General features: G+C 35.7%; 2 protein-coding genes across 2 annotated transcripts in view; one reads left to right on the top strand and one right to left on the bottom strand.

The window, feature by feature from the left end:
• Positions 1–17,565, top strand: part of LOC134654584 (uncharacterized) — a 53,042-nt gene that overhangs the window by 19,906 nt on the left and 15,571 nt on the right. The window lies entirely within an intron of this gene.
• LOC134654877 (uncharacterized protein K02A2.6-like) lies at positions 2,563–6,642 on the bottom strand. The gene is made up of 2 exons (XM_063510338.1): positions 6,142–6,642; positions 2,563–5,855 (listed from the first exon to the last, which is right to left on the bottom strand). Exon 2 carries the CDS (start codon positions 5,824–5,826, stop codon positions 2,563–2,565), a length of 3,264 nt encoding a protein of 1,087 aa, XP_063366408.1. The 5' UTR covers positions 5,827–5,855; positions 6,142–6,642.

Raw genomic sequence — 17,565 nt, 5'->3', positions numbered from 1 at the left:
GCGCAAAAGTAATAAAATTTTCGTTCCCCTTAAAAGTCCCACCCACTGAACAACCTATCACATTAGGACATGAAACAATCATCATCATCCATTTTTATTATTATTTCATTGCATTTCAAAGTAAGCGCTCGGTCGTATGCAACGTTGTTTAACTTTCAAAAAATACTCGTGGCGTCTTTATTAAATTTACTTACTCACGCCACTCGCCTTTTTTGACCTCTCTTAAACAACGGTTGCATAAAATACTACTGCATGTTCCTTTGGTAATATCTAAGCTTTAAGTAAGAAAAAGTTCTAATGAGTGGGGGTGGAGAACTCGGGAGAGGGGGGGGCGTTAAAGATGAGTTTTTTCAGTTAATTCTTTCTTAATTCTTACATAGACAATTTTTACTACGACTTATAGATTCCGAGATATAAGCGACTTTCTGAAAAAAACGTTATATATTAATTTTATGCTTTCTTTTTAAATATTTAATTGAGAGATTCATAATCACACTTTGTAAAACTGAAAAATTAAAAAAAACCTAAATGTAAATAATTTCTAAATTGCTTTATTAGGATTAGATATGAGGATATTAAGTATAAAATTTGAGGTATATTTTACAAAACATTTTTTAACGGTATTGTATCTGGAGAAACCCAAACTTAGTATGTTTTGAAAATTATTTATTGTATTATTAAAAAAAAAATACTGAAATGTAATGATGTGATATATTTTTGGAATCGGCTCAGAAAGCCCTTTCGTTTAATACCACACACGATAGGTACAATATTTTTTTAAATTCCATAAAAAAAAAAGATGACGTCATAACTCCTCTCGTTTTTTTTATTTGTTGGTGCTTCAGGTCAAATTGTTTCAAATGTTCGTACCGATTTTCATACCTTTAACATCATTTGCAGCATTTTACTGAATTTCTCGGTGTACCGCCAGCGCTATATATATTATACTACTCTTTGCCTTTTCTTTAAACTTTTTTTTGACAAGTTTTCACAGACAATTAAAAATTTGACATTGATACATCAAGGCGGTTTGTTTACAAAGGGGCCTACCGGGAAGTGCGAAAATCGAAACTCAGCTATTTGCCTCTTTATCGCTCGAATATGCAAGAGTGATTGAGAGGTTAGATAACAAAATTTCGAATTTCTGACTGTATTTTTCTTTAAATATTTTCAAATACAATTGCGTTGTTTTATCACAAAGTTAAAAAGACTTAAAAGACTACTGTCTGTATCATCACCATCAGATCAGCTCGATGGTACCATAAAAATATTGTATTGTCACCCATATTCATGAATCTAGTATTAAACTGGATTGGGCATGAGTGGTGGGGATAACTGACAGAACGGGATAGACTTATGTATCTTTCAGTAGGAGTAGCAGCGAAAGCGCTATTATTGTTTGTCCTTGTCACAGTCTCACATTTTTTTTTATTCCTCACCGTAAATTAGCATGGATGATTGGTCGAATTTATTTGTTGCCCACCATAACAAATAAATTCTACCTATCATAGCGTCGCATTGCGTATGTTTTGTCCCTCACGGAGGCACGCGTAGACCACTTCTATAGGATGCTACCTTCTATGCCCATATTACATATTATGTACTTATGTAAATTTTCAGCTTCATTGAACACCCGGGAAGTGGGTCAAATTTAATTTGCATGATTTGATTGGAACCGGGACAGATGAAACTAACTAAAAGCTTGTAAAAATGTGGCTTTCCAATTTCTATTGCAACTTCAGATGAAAACGTCCTTATTGAAGCATAAGGACCCTTAATTTATGGAAAGCCACATACAACAACCAATTCGAGGCTACTAGGCGGCAAAATACGACTCAATACGAGTAGGTAGGTCAAATATGAGTAATAAAATACGGATTTATATTTGGCCAAATATTCTTTATTGTGACAAAGTTATTCTTCCTCGTGTTATCCCGATTTTGCCACGGATCATGAGAACCTATGGTTCGCTTGACAATTAATCCCAAGAATTGGCGTAGGCACTAGTTTTTCCGAAAGCAACTGCCATCTGACCTTCCAACCCAGAGGGTAAACTAGGCCTTATTGGGATCTGTTAGGCTGTTAAAGTTTAAAGTTAGCTACTCGTAAGTCTCGTAACACAACATATAAGTTTCACATTATAACAAAAATTACTTACATATATATTGTATTGATGGAGGCTCGGGACGGCGTGAGTGCAGCAGGCTTTATTTTAATTATTTTAGGATTTAGTCGAGGAGCGAAATAAGACCATCGCCATGTTCAGATCAAAGACAATCTTTATTTTTTGTACAAGCATAGATAGCACAACGGCCACAGACAACACAACATTACATGCCCCTTTTTCAGTAAACGCAAAAATACATTTGACTCCTGTCACTTGAGTGACACCTGTCACATGGATGACATCTGTCACTTGAATGTACTAACTAAATTAATTACATCAATTTTATTATATGACTATGAAATTGAAATACATAATTATGGCATTAACTTCGGTGAAACCTCGTCAAGAATAAGAATAATTATTAATACATTATGTTGTCAAATTATTCAATAAACTTATAAATCTAATTTGTTTGTTTTCTTTAACAATCTGCCTCTCGAGCTATAGCGAGGTTCCTCCTCCTGAACATTGTATGTTTGCATGCATGGTAAGTCTACATTGTTTACATTATCATTATTATTATTAAATCTAGACATTGTACACATAGGGTCAATACTTATACTAGAATTTGGACTTGACAAAATTTCCTGAGAATTACTGGATATAAAGCTTTCATTGTTATCACTTGAATTTGAACTTTGACTTACATTTAAATTATTTATTGGACCAGACTGACATGACTCTTGACTTTGCACTAGATAATCAGGTATGTAATAGTATATACAGCTATCTCTTCTTTCACAATCTTGACACATATTATTCTGACCGGCACCCTGATCATGAAAGACTGACTGTGACTGATCATTTTTACTTGTAATTGTTTGACTCGACTGGCTTGACTGAGGCGTTGACAGATTCAGACTATGACTGTTTGACTGACTGACATTGTTAGACTTAGACACAACATTATCACTAGATCTAGACACTGACTTTGACAGACATGACTTAAACAACTTAATATGTTGAGTATTTCTCCTATATACCGTTCCTTCTGAACTTTTGACTAAATAAGATCTAGGAAAATTAGTTTTAGACACAATTATCCCTTTTGTCCATGACAAATCGTTAGGATTTTTCTTGAAAAAGACTGAATCATTCTCCTGAAATTCCTGTGAAGGAATAGCATTTCTATTGTAATACGCCTCTCTTTTAGAAATTATTTCTGACTTATTTTTAGAATGGTCTGCGAATGTAATGACTTTAGGCTTTAGACTGTCTACATGTGTAGGTAACCTAGTTCTTAGCTTTCTAGACATGAGTAATTCTGATGGCGACTTTAAATTACCTCTAGGTGTTGTCCTATACTGTAACAAACCTAGGTGAAAATCAGTACCTGAGTCTTGACATTTCCTTAATATGTTTTTTACTATTTTTACAGATACTTCGGCTAAACCATTCGACCTTGGGAAGTGAGGACTAGACATTATGTGTTCTATATCCCAATCACTAAGAAATTTCTGGAATTCCTGACTATTATATGGCGGACCTCCATCGCTGACTAGTTGCAATGGGATTCCATGCCGGGAAAACATTGACTTTAAATGTTGAATGACAGTTTGACTTCTATGATCTGTGTTTAACTGTGCAATTTCTATGTAATTTGAATAGTAGTCTACTACCAATAGATATTTTTTACTATTGTAGTCAAATAAATCTGTTGCCAACTTTTGCCATGGTAGGCAAGGCTGGTCATGTGACAATAAAGTTTCTTTTGTTTTATTTTGACTAAATGTCATACAAGTTTCACACTGCCTAACTTTCATTTCTATGTCATGATATATGTTAGGCCAAAAAACTAAACCTCTAGCTAAGTTTTTTGTTTTTTCAACCCCCATATGACCTTCATGTAAAATATTTAATATTTCTGAACGCATTGATTTTGGAATGATTACAGACTGATTTTTGAATAGAATATCATCAATAGCATGAATTTCATCACGAATATTCCAGTAAGGTAATGTTATTGGGTCACATTGAGTTTTACTATTTGGCCATCCATTTACATAATATTCCTGCAATTTTAACAAGGTTAAATCTGACTTTGTATGATCTTTAATCTTTTGTAATTTACTTGGAGAAATAGCCAAATTAGATGTTAGTAACTTTACCTGACAGACAATGTTACTTTCTAATTCCTTAGCATCAAATTTATCTATATTTTTGTTTGATGAAATTGGTGCTCTTGACAAAGTGTCAGAGACATACATTTCTGTACCCTTTGTGTATGAAACTCTTAAGTCATAAGCTTGTAGTGTAATCATCATTCTCTGTAGACGAGCCGGTACATCTGACAGAGGTTTCTTAAATAAAGTGACTAATGGTTGATGATCTGTCTCTACCTGTATGGTTTTACCATATATATACTGATGAAACTTTTTACATCCGAAAAGAATAGCATACAATTCACGTTCAATTTGAGCATAGTTTTGCTGTGTGCTTGTGAGAGACTTTGATGAATAAGCAATTGGATTTTTTCCATGAAAAATAACTGCACCTACTGCATCCTTAGATGAGTCTACAGACATTCTAATTGGCTTGTTTACATCATAGTGCACTAGCACTGGAGATTGACTAATAAGACTTTTTAATTTAATGAATTCTTTTTCATGGTTATCCGTCCATTGCCAAATGTTTTGTTTTTTAAGTAAACTTCTAAGCAAATTAGTTTCATTAGCTAAGTTCGGTATGTATGAGCCTAAATAATTGACCATTCCTAAAAATCGTTGTAAGTCTTTAATGTTCTCTGGTCTTGGCATCTCAACTATTGCTTCTATTTTAGATTTATCTGCTGAAATACCATTCCTATTGAAGACATGACCTACATATGTGACTTCAGACTTGTCAAACATACATTTTGACTTGTTAAACTTTAAATTGACTTCACGAGCTTTCTTAAGAACATTTTCTAACCTTTCATTGTGTTCTTTTTGATTTGAGCCAAATACTAAAATATCATCGACAAAAATAAGTACTCCAGGTAAGTCTCCGAATAAGTCTGACATTACTTTATGAAATATTTCACCACTAGAGTTTATACCATACGGAAGTCTAAGAAATTTGTATCTACCAAACTGTGTGTTGAAAGTACACAATCGACTGCTCTCTTCATCTAATTGGATCATCCAATAGCCTGAGTTTGCATCTAATTTTGAAAATACTGATGCACCTGCTACCTTAGAACGTAAATCATCTAATGTAGGGTAAGGAAAATGAGGTCTTTGAATAGCCTTATTTAGTGGTCTAGGATCTAGACATATGCGTAACTGACCATTTGACTTTTCTATAGGAACAATAGCATTCACCCAGTCTGTAGGGGTGGTAACTTTTTCTATGACCTGCAACTCTTCCATTCTATCTAACTCAGTCTTAAGTTTTGGGTGTAAAGCATATGGAATTCTACGGACCGGACAAATCTTAGGTGGAACACTTGTGTCTACATGTAAATGAGCCTTGTGAGGCAGACAGCCTAAGCCCTCAAAAGTGTCGGAATAAGTCTCTAAAAGTGATTTTACTGACCTGTCACTTGTCACCTCGTAGAGCCTTTTGACAAAACCTAATTCTTCAGATTTATCAGCACTCAGTATAGTCGAGCATTCACAATCTAGAACTATAAATTCGATGTCAGCCTGTCTTCCATTCTCAAAAGTCCCAGACAGCATCACGGTACCTAGATTATTTATATGTTGTCCTGAAAAAGAGAATATTTTATCATTTGATCTCTGAATAGGTATTTTACAGTTACTTTCCTTTTCCAGCTTTTTTAAGGTGTTTATTTACATGACAGTTGGATCAGCGCCTGTGTCCAATTTACATATTAAATCATAATTGTTACATTTGAATTTGACTTTCCATTTGCTTCGATTTGAATTTGAATTATTATAAATTGATTCGATTACAAAATTATATGCATGACTAGAGGAATTACTTTGACGTTGGTCTGTGTCTGAACTTACATGACTAGAGACAGCACTTACTTTTTTATTTTTTAAGAAACAGTACTGTGCGAAGTGATTAGGCTTCTTGCAGTGAGCACAGGTCTTGCCTTGCGCTGGACACTTGTGACGGTGAACTTGCCCGCATCGCTGGCATGTCCCGCTGTTTCTTGACTGACTGGCTTCCCTTGAATACGACGTAGTGCTGCGTCCCTGGCTTGAATGGCGATTGTACCTCGATTTTGAAGGTGTTCTTGACGACGAGTTCCTATATTTTGGTCTTGAAGTGTGTTTCGTAATAGCTTCTACTTGGTTGCTTGATTCTTGACGTTCGGACAATTTCTTGGATCTTTTATTAGACAGTTCTATGGTTTTCGCTATGTTAACAGCTTCGCTGACGTCTTGCAGCTCTTGATTCTGTAGCAATTTTTCTTTAATTATTTCGTTTTTCAACCCTATGATGAACATGTCCTTTACGAGTGAGTCTTTCAGAGTTCCGAAGTCACACGTGGCAGCTAAATTGTTGAGCGATGTTACGTACTGATCGAGCGTTTCTTCATTTTGATAACGAGTGAAAAAATTGTATCTCTCTACAGTGGTGTTTTTGCACGCATTGAACTTGCTGTCGAATTTCTTTAATAAATTTTCTATAGTCTCGTCGGCGAGGTTAACATTGAACGAATTGAATATTTCAAGGCCTTCGTCGCCTATGGCATTCAATAGGATCGCGATCTTTTTTCTTTCTGGGAGTTTGTCTAAATCGTTTGCGTCACTAAATATTTCGAACCTTTGCTTCCATTTCCTCCATGCTTCCGAATTTGCACATTCACTTTTTCCTCCGCCATTTTGCAGATTCAGTACGAGCGGTTTTAGGTTGTTGGCGAGAATTACGTTTTTTGTCGTTTCCGTCATCTTCTTCTTTTAATTTCTTCTTCTAGTTTATTCTGACACCATGTATTGATGGAGGCTCGGGACGGCGTGAGTGCAGCAGGCTTTATTTTAATTATTTTAGGATTTAGTCGAGGAGCGAAATAAGACCATCGCCATGTTCAGATCAAAGACAATCTTTATTTTTTGTACAAGCATAGATAGCACAACGGCCACAGACAACACAACATTACATATATTATGTACCTAAACATATTACTTTTCTAAAAAAAGGACTGAAATCTAGTGCTGCGAAGAAACGGTATTTTTGTTCGGCTTTTTTGTTGCTATTTTGGCATATGGATACATGGTAGAAGAAGTAAGTGTATGGAATCCTCCTCCATTTTGCGTGGTCCGACGCACCTGGCCGGGTTTTCGCGATTTTCCGTCAATGTTCAATACCTTATTTCTTACGAACACCTAAAATAATAAGTTTAAAATTAATCTCAATGTCTCCAGTTTGCTGTTCATTCAAACTGACAAAATCCAAATTTCTGAGGCAATATACGACCGCTGTCTTATATAAGCCATTAAATATCAACATGAATAACCCCACGTTGCGTTGTTATAAATTTAATTAAATAAATAATTATTTTATTATTTAATTTATATCAACTAATTAGGCATAGCGTCCAATTTAGAATATGGCACAGGCACTAGTTCTTACGAATTTTACCTTAATTTATTAATCAAAGGACCTGAGGTAAAAGTGAGAAGAGGTTGATATGCAGATGCAACCAGCTAGTCGCCGACGCTCCGCTTCCCCCGGGATTAGCCCTTAAGCCTGCACCTAACAGACTGGCTCATAGGGGGCTATGAGCTCGCCGTTGCGTCAATTTTCATTTTTAGAAAAAAAAACTAGTCTACTAACTACTAACAACACAATAAATGCTTATTTTGCCGCATTCTTCACTATCTCTCCCTGTTTCACTGCCATCTAACCCAGAGGACAAAAATATAGCTTATTGTGGCTACTCCGTCTTCCTCATGACTCATGATATTTTACTTCACCATAAAGTAATTGGTGTAATATCAAATGATATTTTTCGCACAAGTTACAAGAAGTTCATTGCTAAGAACCACGACGATTGGTTTAAAATTTAAACTTTATATATAATTTGTTACCTAGTAATTATAATAAATCTGTTTTCTTTTTGACATTTAGTGGTATATGTATTGCTGTATGTTTATTGTCAAGTTTTTTTTAATTCTGGACAATTGTCATATATTCGTTTTCATGATAGATCTACACCAACGCAACTGCATGTCATGTTCTTGCGGTTTATTTTTATAACGCCAAGATCAAAATTTGACTGTTAACTCCATCTTGCGTCGAGTAGAGGAATCAAAAAACTATAGAAAATAGAAATGCAGTTTACTCTATGCCATAGAATCCCCTTTTAAATGTCATAAATCCAAACATGGCGGCCATACCAATAGATAATCAAGTCTAGCGATGAAATGATTTGTTTACATGAGATTCACTGACAGATAATGATCTTTACCTATTCGACAACCCACGATAGTTCAGATTCAAATGAACTTCAACATGCGACGTCAAAATTGGCATGTCGAATAAGGCCCCTGGTTTTGTCCCTTTAAATTTATATACCGTTATAGTATTATTAAATATATATTATGTATTTTAATATTTTGTATGTAAGTAGCTAATCTTCAGATATCTATGTAGGTTTAGCAAATATTTATAACTTTTATTTGTGCCATTTTTACGTTTGTTGTACGGTAGTATAACACGGTAAGTATATAGATAATGCCATACAGCGCGCGCGGCATATGTAGTTATGTAGGTATATATTTTTGTATTTTGTGCAAGTGTTAATAAATAAATACCGGGTGAATTGAGAATAAATGGTTGTGTAGGTATAAATTGCAAGTGTTATATTTATTGATATGCACAAAGTTACGATAAACGTTACCTACCTACTGGGTCGCTTTGGGTTAACAATTATATTACAAAATATTTTTATAAAAAAAAACTAAATCTTTCAATGGTTTCTTCCCTTCCCAGTAATGGACACCGTTCTAAATCTATTCCTGTGGCGGACGGACGGGGGTGTGATATTTTGAATCAGGGGACGCACACGGGGGTTGTTTTTCAACTGCACTTCCGTTCAGCGTGGAATTTCAGCCGTGTTTAGAATTAGATAACACAACAAACACGTTTGCGCATTCATTTCGTCTTAAAACATTTCTTTACGCCGGTGTCCATTCATTTATTTTCAAAATGTTAGTATATTTTCCTAAAAAACAACATATCTTGATCGCAAGTAAAACAGTCTGGATATGTAGTGTCATACTTTATTTAAAAAAATATGTTAAATTATATGGCCTAACATTTGATACATAGGTTACGTTATATTTTTAATAAAATTTGTTTTCAATATAATATGAAATAAAAAACTTAATTTTAGCTATCAATTAGTAAACATATTTACGAGTAGGTACACGGTTTAAGTCTAAATATATAAATTATCTATAGGACCGTGTTTGGTCTTCAAAATGTTTAAATGAGATTCTATTGACTTGGAAATATTCAGATGTAGGTATCCTAGGCAACAGGTGTTAAAGTAAACAGAATATTATAATACATTATCATATGTATTAATAACTAGCCCAGTCTATAATAACCTACTGCATCCCAGTATGGGGAGGGGCTAATAAAACTAATCTCATGGAGGTTGAAAGGGCGCAACGTAGTTTGCTTAAAGTCATATATTCTAAACCTTTTAGATTCCCTACTACTGAATTATATCGGATTAGCGACCTACACTCCGTAAGAAAACTCTATATAGAAGCTCTGCTTCTCAAACAACACAAGGCTATACAATTTGTTAATGACAACATGACTCGACGTAGGAGAATACCCAATGTTATTAATATTCCGTCTACCAAATCAAAATTTGCCCAACGCCAATTTCCGACTCAATCAGCCAAGTTATATAATTCTGTCAATAAAATACTTAACATTTACCCAATGACATATCTAAAGTGTAGAGAGAGTGTTAGATCATGGCTAAGCACACTGGATTATGAAGAAACGGAGGCACTGTTAGTCTGAATCCCACTCACATACACATTCACACACACTCACACACACACACACACACACACACACACACACACACACACACACACACACACACATACATATACACACACTCACACTCATAAACACATGCATATACACACACACACACTTTCACTTGAAATATAATTATGTACCTGTATTTTTGTTATAAAATACTATAGATCTTTAATTGTAATTACACAATTGAAACTGATCATTAATTGTAAATTGTATAATAATTTGTAAGTACAATATAATAATTTGTAAATTGTATATTGATTTAGTTAAGTCCAGTTTGTTGGTTATTGCCCTATTTCCTAATGGAAGAGCGGGCTCTCCCGACACAAGTATTGTTTTACTTAATGGGAGACTCCAGCCTTTTATGTAAAGTGTATCATAAGTTAAACCAAATAAACTATTTTGTATTTTGTATTTTTGTATTTTTTGTATGTAAGACATGCAGTTCTGAATAAGACATGAGAAAGATTAATATTAACATAATAATATGCAGTGTAAATGATCGCAGTGTTCAATGACAGTGATTGGTGCATGTTGTTGTAAGTACGTTTGTAAGTGTTACTTACCTACATAATACACACACACACACACAGCTATACTACAGAATGAGAGATGAATATCGTTATCTCAATCTAACAAATAGCTTTGTCCCTACTTACGTAAGTAAAACTTACAAGTGTATCTCAGGCCTAAGTTGAAGTTGATCGAAGTTGGGGGCTAGCCAAGGTGACAGTCGTACAATCGACAAACTTAGAAAAAATTGACTTTTTCTATCAACGATTAAATGAAAATAGTATAATTGCTGACACAAGAGATGGCTATACTCTTTGTGATACTCAATATTTACTATTTACTATATGTACCTATAAGTAATTAAAAAGATGTAGGGTGACTGCTATAGTTATTAGCCACTACAGAGTCATTGGCCACTCCTATGCTCCTAACAAATCATAAAGAAACAAGCCAATTGAAGCCTTATTGTTAAGAGTGGCCAATTACTATGTAGTGGCCATTTGGCCAATATCTATTAATAGCAGTCACCCTACTTGATCAACCTACGTATTTTGATCATGGATAAATCTATCCAAACTAACTACTACTAACACTGTTTTAAATGTAACTACCTACCAGTAGCGGCGTGCCAAAAATGTTCACTAAGTAAGCCGAAGTTTATTTGGCTTGTTGTTTCTTTGAAATTTCTAGAAAAAAGGCTCAGGAATCTCTAAATAGGCAAGCCGATGGGAATCGAGTTATATGGACGCTCCGCCACTGCTACCTACCCTAATTATTTATGTCGATACTACTAAAAACATGGGATGCTAGTTTTCAATGAAATATTAGAAAGGATACGCACCTAACCTAAAAGACACATGTTAGAAACATCACAAAGACTCGGTTCAAATGCGGGGCAATGATCTTCACAATATGGCACAAACTATCAAAGAGTTTATTTCATTTGAAATTAATAGACATTAGACATAGAACAGAGATTACTGTTTTTCGTTTGTTCATCTTTTAAGGTTTAACGGTTTTGAATGATTCACGGTTAGTTTCACTAGACTTCTGCGTGAATATGCCCTTAAACGGATCCCTACAATTTTTTTTTACAGCTTGTATAGATAATTTGTCTTCTAGATATAAGATGTTATTTTTATATTTTATTAATTAATTTATTATTCTCGTGGAATGACCCTAAACTAAACCAAGCAAAAGCCACGAACAGGCAGTAAAATATACATAAAACTTTACGATATTCCGTGAAGATGTTCCCTATGTGTGTCAGTGTCGTATAAACCTGTCAGGTATTTCACAATTAACAGTACCTATACCAGTAGGTATATCTAAGTTATTGCTTTTTCATATCGCCTGACATAGTTTCAGATAATTGTGTATTTTATAATGAGTAGCCGATTTGAATGATTAGTACTCCTATGGTAGTCATAGAGACATTCACTCTCAGAGTTGGTAGAGTTCTTCTTCCTTGTCGTATCCTCATGGCTGAGGGACGTGACGATTGACGTTTAAAATAACACTTGCACAGTCTGGGCTATCGAAATCGCTGACAACTCAGCTTGTACTAACTCTAGTTGGTCTATAGTCAGAGAGCATGTCGTTAATGACAGTGACATTAGACGGTGACGGGCCGCAGTCAGTGCCCTGCGATAACCCAAGTGCAATTACTGACGCGGAATGCTCCGAGAATGTAACTAACTAACTACCTAACTATCCACGTAGCTACTGGAAGCAGCCGTAATTGATGGGAGCGAGTTGCTTTGTAATAGGCATTTGACAGCAAAAAGGGATGCGGTAAGCGGTTTGATAGTAGAGAAAATACTGCAATTATACAAAGCTTCAATTAATAGCAAGACATCTTTACCGATCGGTTTTGTTGGGCAAACATTATGGCTTACAGCGTTACAGCGTCCTGACCACTAGACGACCCGGCCACGGCGGTACTCTTGTCAATTTCTCTAGATATGCAATATTTGATAGAGGCGCCTTTGACCAACTCTAAAGGGTGAACAGTACGTGCTTGCACCCCCGGTACGGTATAGTGAGAGAGATGGTGCTGCCATCTATTTATACAATTAGGGAACAAATCAATGATTTATTTTATCATATACATAGTCCTTATTTTGATCTACGTTTTTAAGTAACTTCACGCTACGCTTCATTACTGTTGCGATTAGAACGTTCAATCCTTCACTAATTTTATCAAGGAAATTGACAGTGCCTGTTTTAACGTCGCAACAGTAATGCAGTTGCGGTTGCCATCGGAATATCACCTTAAGTTTGACGTGGGTATGTTATTACTTGCGTCAAAGTTAAACAGCGAATCACATAACACTTCAGCGCGCTCGTATGTCGCACCTCAAAGGCGCCGCTTCGTCGCCGGCCATTATCGGCGGTTCCCGTAATGCGCACGGGCATGCTAGATGTGGTCGTAGATCACGCAATTTCCGCTGGATGTGGGGGTTGGGGGGGGGGGGGGGGGTGAAGGGTGAGAAGTGCGATCGGTGATATTATTGGATTGAGTGTGGCTCAATTCTCTGAAAGGTGTCAAGAAAGTCTGTCTCTGTGATATCATTACATGTATTTATCTGTCTAGACGCTATCCGGGCAAGGCGTAAGCTTGTACTTATTAATTGTCACTATTTTTACTAGAATATTTTATGTATGTAGTCGACTCGTATCTACATCTAATATAAGGTCGTCAGAACTAACAACAAACATTTGGTATTCTTATTTCTGTTGTTTATATAATACTTACTTGTTACTAAAAAGTAGGTAATGAATAATATGCCTTTCTAAATGTTTTGTACTCGGGGACTAGTCCACTCTACCTATCTACCTACCACTGGCGGCGCGTCAAACATATCCATACGAAAGCCGGGGCTAATTTGGCTTACATATTTCCTTTACAAATCTGCACAAACGTCCAAAAACAGGCAAGCCGGTGGGAATCGGTTTTTATGGACGCGCCGCCACTGCTACCTACCGACCAATCAGTGCGAGACTGTGCGGAAAGCAGAAGTGTAGCATTTTAAAAATATTGTTCGCCATTTGAGTTTTTCAGTCAATACTTATAAATGTTACAACTGTAGAACTGTAGAGTATTTAAGACGCGATATCTAGGGCTTGCAAATATTCGAAACTTTCAGATATTCGAATATTCGACTTTTTCTGACGACGTATTCGAATATTCGAATAATTATTCGAATATTATAAAAAATAAGAAAAGGAACGAGAAATCGGTTTATTATCGTTTTATTCAAAAGCTTTTATCACATATTGCTAAAACTAAGGATATTTGGCAGAAATCCACTTAACTGACTAGATTTTATCATCCTACTATTTATAAGATGCCCACATTTATAAAAACAAGTAAAACGCCAAAATGAGACGTATTTAATATTTCTAGATAAAACTTATTATAAATGCGTCGTTGCGTGAAATAATATAACTTTAACCATCCAAACACCTAGGTATGTAAGATATTTTTTTCAGTAGGTAATTATTTTCCGATTTAAATTAACTTGTAATCACTCAGAGGCCTGTAAAAAGGCCTTTAATTTCATTGTATTTTGAATCTTTATTGACTTTATTTGTTTTGGCAAGTTATTACTCCTAATGGTCGGCTAATTAGGTATATAATATTGGAATATTTAAGGGAAAAAGTTAGTTGAGTACTGGGTGGATTATTCGTCAGCTAAAGGTGCATGGTTAGATTACCAAGTTGGGCAGGTTTGGTATGATTAAATGTGAGAATTGCGATAAGTGGCAAGGTTTAGACTTCAAAAATTCGCTTAACGTACGCTTGTACTGAATAAACAGAATGACCCTTTAACTTAAAACTTACGCACCGTAAAAATAACATACTTTTTGATTTCGTTTTCTTTTAAATTGAGTTAGGTTTCACTGTATTCACGAAGTCTATCGAGAGGAATACAGTAAAAATATTATTTCCTTCGTATTTGGGTACCTACCGTTCCTCATTCACTGTAAATACCCGTAAAACACACAGAAACTGTAACTACAGCGGATGACATAGATTTTTTTATAGTAATAAAAAATATTCGAATATTCGAAACCTGAGCGGCCGAATATTCGAATATCAAAACAGGTCGAATATTCGACAAATTCGAATATTCGAATATTCGAATTGCAAGCCCTAGCGATATCCCATATTCCGAAAATCGGCCTGATTTTTTATTTGGTTTAATCACGTCTTCACGATCCTTTTATTACATTCCACTTGAGAGAAACACGACCATGTTACGTATACTTATTTATTATCCTTACACACCACATATTCGCTACTTATTACGATCAGCACGCACGTGTCTCTGATAATATTACTTTTTACAAGAATCCTATCGTTCCTTGCGGCAAAAAAGTAGCCAATTTCCTCCTAGATTCCTGGCCACGAGATTTATCTTGTGATTATGTTCCTGCGTGTATGAAGCATTTCTGTTTCTTGCTCTTATTTTAGATGTGTGATAAATGTTTGCTTCTTCGATATGATGTTGTGATAATTAGGGTTGGGTTGAAGAGTTGAGGCATCCTCCTGTGATTGCAATTTCAGATACAGTTAGGTTAGGAATTTAATATTTATGTTGATCTATTAAACTTGGACAGTTTATCTTGTAAAGATTGGAAGCCGTTTCAGATATAGGTATTTGAATATCGCGAATTGTTAATTGTAATTTCCTGATTTTACGCCCCCTCTTAAATTACTGAATATACTTAAGTAAAGTAGGTAGGTATATATTTAATCACACAAACGGGTCTACCGCGATATAGTTTCATTTTTTTTAATTCCGACGTTTCAGCTGAGTTGCACCAGCACCAGCTGTGGTCACGGAAAGACTGACGTCCCAGCAAATGTCAACGGAGATATAAATAAAACAGCACTGAACTACCCAAAATTAGTTTATAAAAATGTTCGGGGTAGACAAAGAAATCGCCGCTACCCGTCATAATAGGTACACGTCAGACAACCCAAATGTTTCGATAGATAGGTATGTATGTAAATCAATTCAGCCCAAGGACTCAAAATTTCAGCAGGCCACAAAAACACCAATTTCCTACACACAATGACCAGTAAAACGACAATAGTATCGTATTGCCGCATCGCCGCATCCTGCATTTGTCCGCACCCGATGGAGCGGCGCGGGCATCGCACACGGGACCCCAAGGAAGTATCATTCACACGTCGGATGGATGACTAGGAGCGTTTGGTGTCTTTGCTATAAACGGTTAAAAGTAGATAAATCAGTTTTTTTTTATTTGTATATCAGTAAGAATGAAATTAAGTACCATTAAGGTGACGATTGTTGCAACATTTCTGCTGAGGCGTTGCACGTTGCAAACTGACGTTATTATTTCTGTGATTAGCAAAGTAGGTAATATGTATTTTTGTATACTTACCTACTTACTGAAATATAATAGGTTTATGTCATATACTAAAGAAAAAATAACTATGCCCTCCAGTGGCGGAGGCCGAACGCGCGTCTTCACGTATCGCCGGTAATATAGGGTAACATTCCATTTCTGACCGCAGTTGCACTACTAGTACTGAACACGTCGCTGTTACTGTCAATTTCCATAGTAAAATGACCAGTAGTGCAGCTGCGGTTGGAAATGGACTGTCACCTTTAATAGAGTTATTAGTTAAAATAATAATTTGATTTGTTCCCGTGAAGTTGTATTTTTTTGTAACAAAAATTTTCTAATCTAAATCCAGTTTCGTTAGAATCTCGCAACCCTAAACCGGGTTTCACGGCCGCCGCTCTGAAACAATCGGCAGGATGTGTCACCGTCACCGCCGCCATTGTCAGACGACAATGCACCGGTCTAGCCAATTAATTACTTAGTTCCATTACTACTGGGGTTACGTTGCAAATTTTTTTAATTATAGAATGATTTACTCCTGATATACTACTCACTCTACTCGTTTCATTGATACATTAGTTAAATTGTCTCAAATTTATGACCCAGGCCTACCTATTACCTCGGAATGAGAGATAAGTATTTAACAAGCTGTTGTATACAATACACCCGCGTACATTAGCGAGAAACCGATTTTTGTGTCATTTGACCTTAAATTACTTCCGAGGCGCTCACGAGATTTTCTGTGACTTTTAAGGCAACTTTTAGAAGGCCATAATGAAGGTGTATACTAGTTTCTAGCGTATTATTACTCGTTCCGAGGTTGACCCCTTTTTTGGCTTAATTTCCCTGGGCCATTATAAACAGGTCTACACTACATACCATGCATCGGATTTATGATTAACTTTTGTTAGAACTTCTTTTTCCCAAAAATTTTTATAAGCTAAAGTAATCTAAAGCATTTGAGACGTCACTTCACTTTCTATCAAGTATGTACGAGAGTGGGTCATGTCATGACATGTATGTTACTGCAACCATTAGGTACCTATATCTATGTAACAAATAATTCATTAACCACTGTTCTTTTACCTTAATATTATAGCTCTTCCGCTAATATAAATACTTAGTTAGCTCAATCAATCCAATCAATTAACTATTATGCAATTTATACATATGTACTTAATAAGTATAACTTTTATATTAGGTATACATAGATAATTTTTGAAAGACCAGCCAAGGGCAAACGCTTATTGTTTAGACTTTAGATACCAGTAAATAAAGCAGCGATTTCTAACCAGAGCCACGCATTGCTATAATCTAATAGCAACAAGGACATACCAGTGCAGTCGACCTAACGAGGGCCCCCGATACGGGCCATCGACTGCGCCAGTCATCCTGTGCACACAGTGACACCAACTATGGGCCCGATTCGGATTTTGTAATAGATATCTTTTAGACATCGCCAAGATACGATAACTATATGTTTAAGATCTAACCTGTCAAATTTGACATTTCCGCGATTCTGGAGATACTCTTGAACG

The sequence above is a fragment of the Cydia amplana genome, chromosome 15 (assembly GCF_948474715.1).
Source record: "Cydia amplana chromosome 15, ilCydAmpl1.1, whole genome shotgun sequence".
Lineage (NCBI taxonomy): Eukaryota > Metazoa > Arthropoda > Insecta > Lepidoptera > Tortricidae > Cydia > Cydia amplana.
The sequence above is the reverse complement of the archived record's forward strand: the minus strand, read 5'-3'. Positions and strand labels throughout refer to the sequence as shown.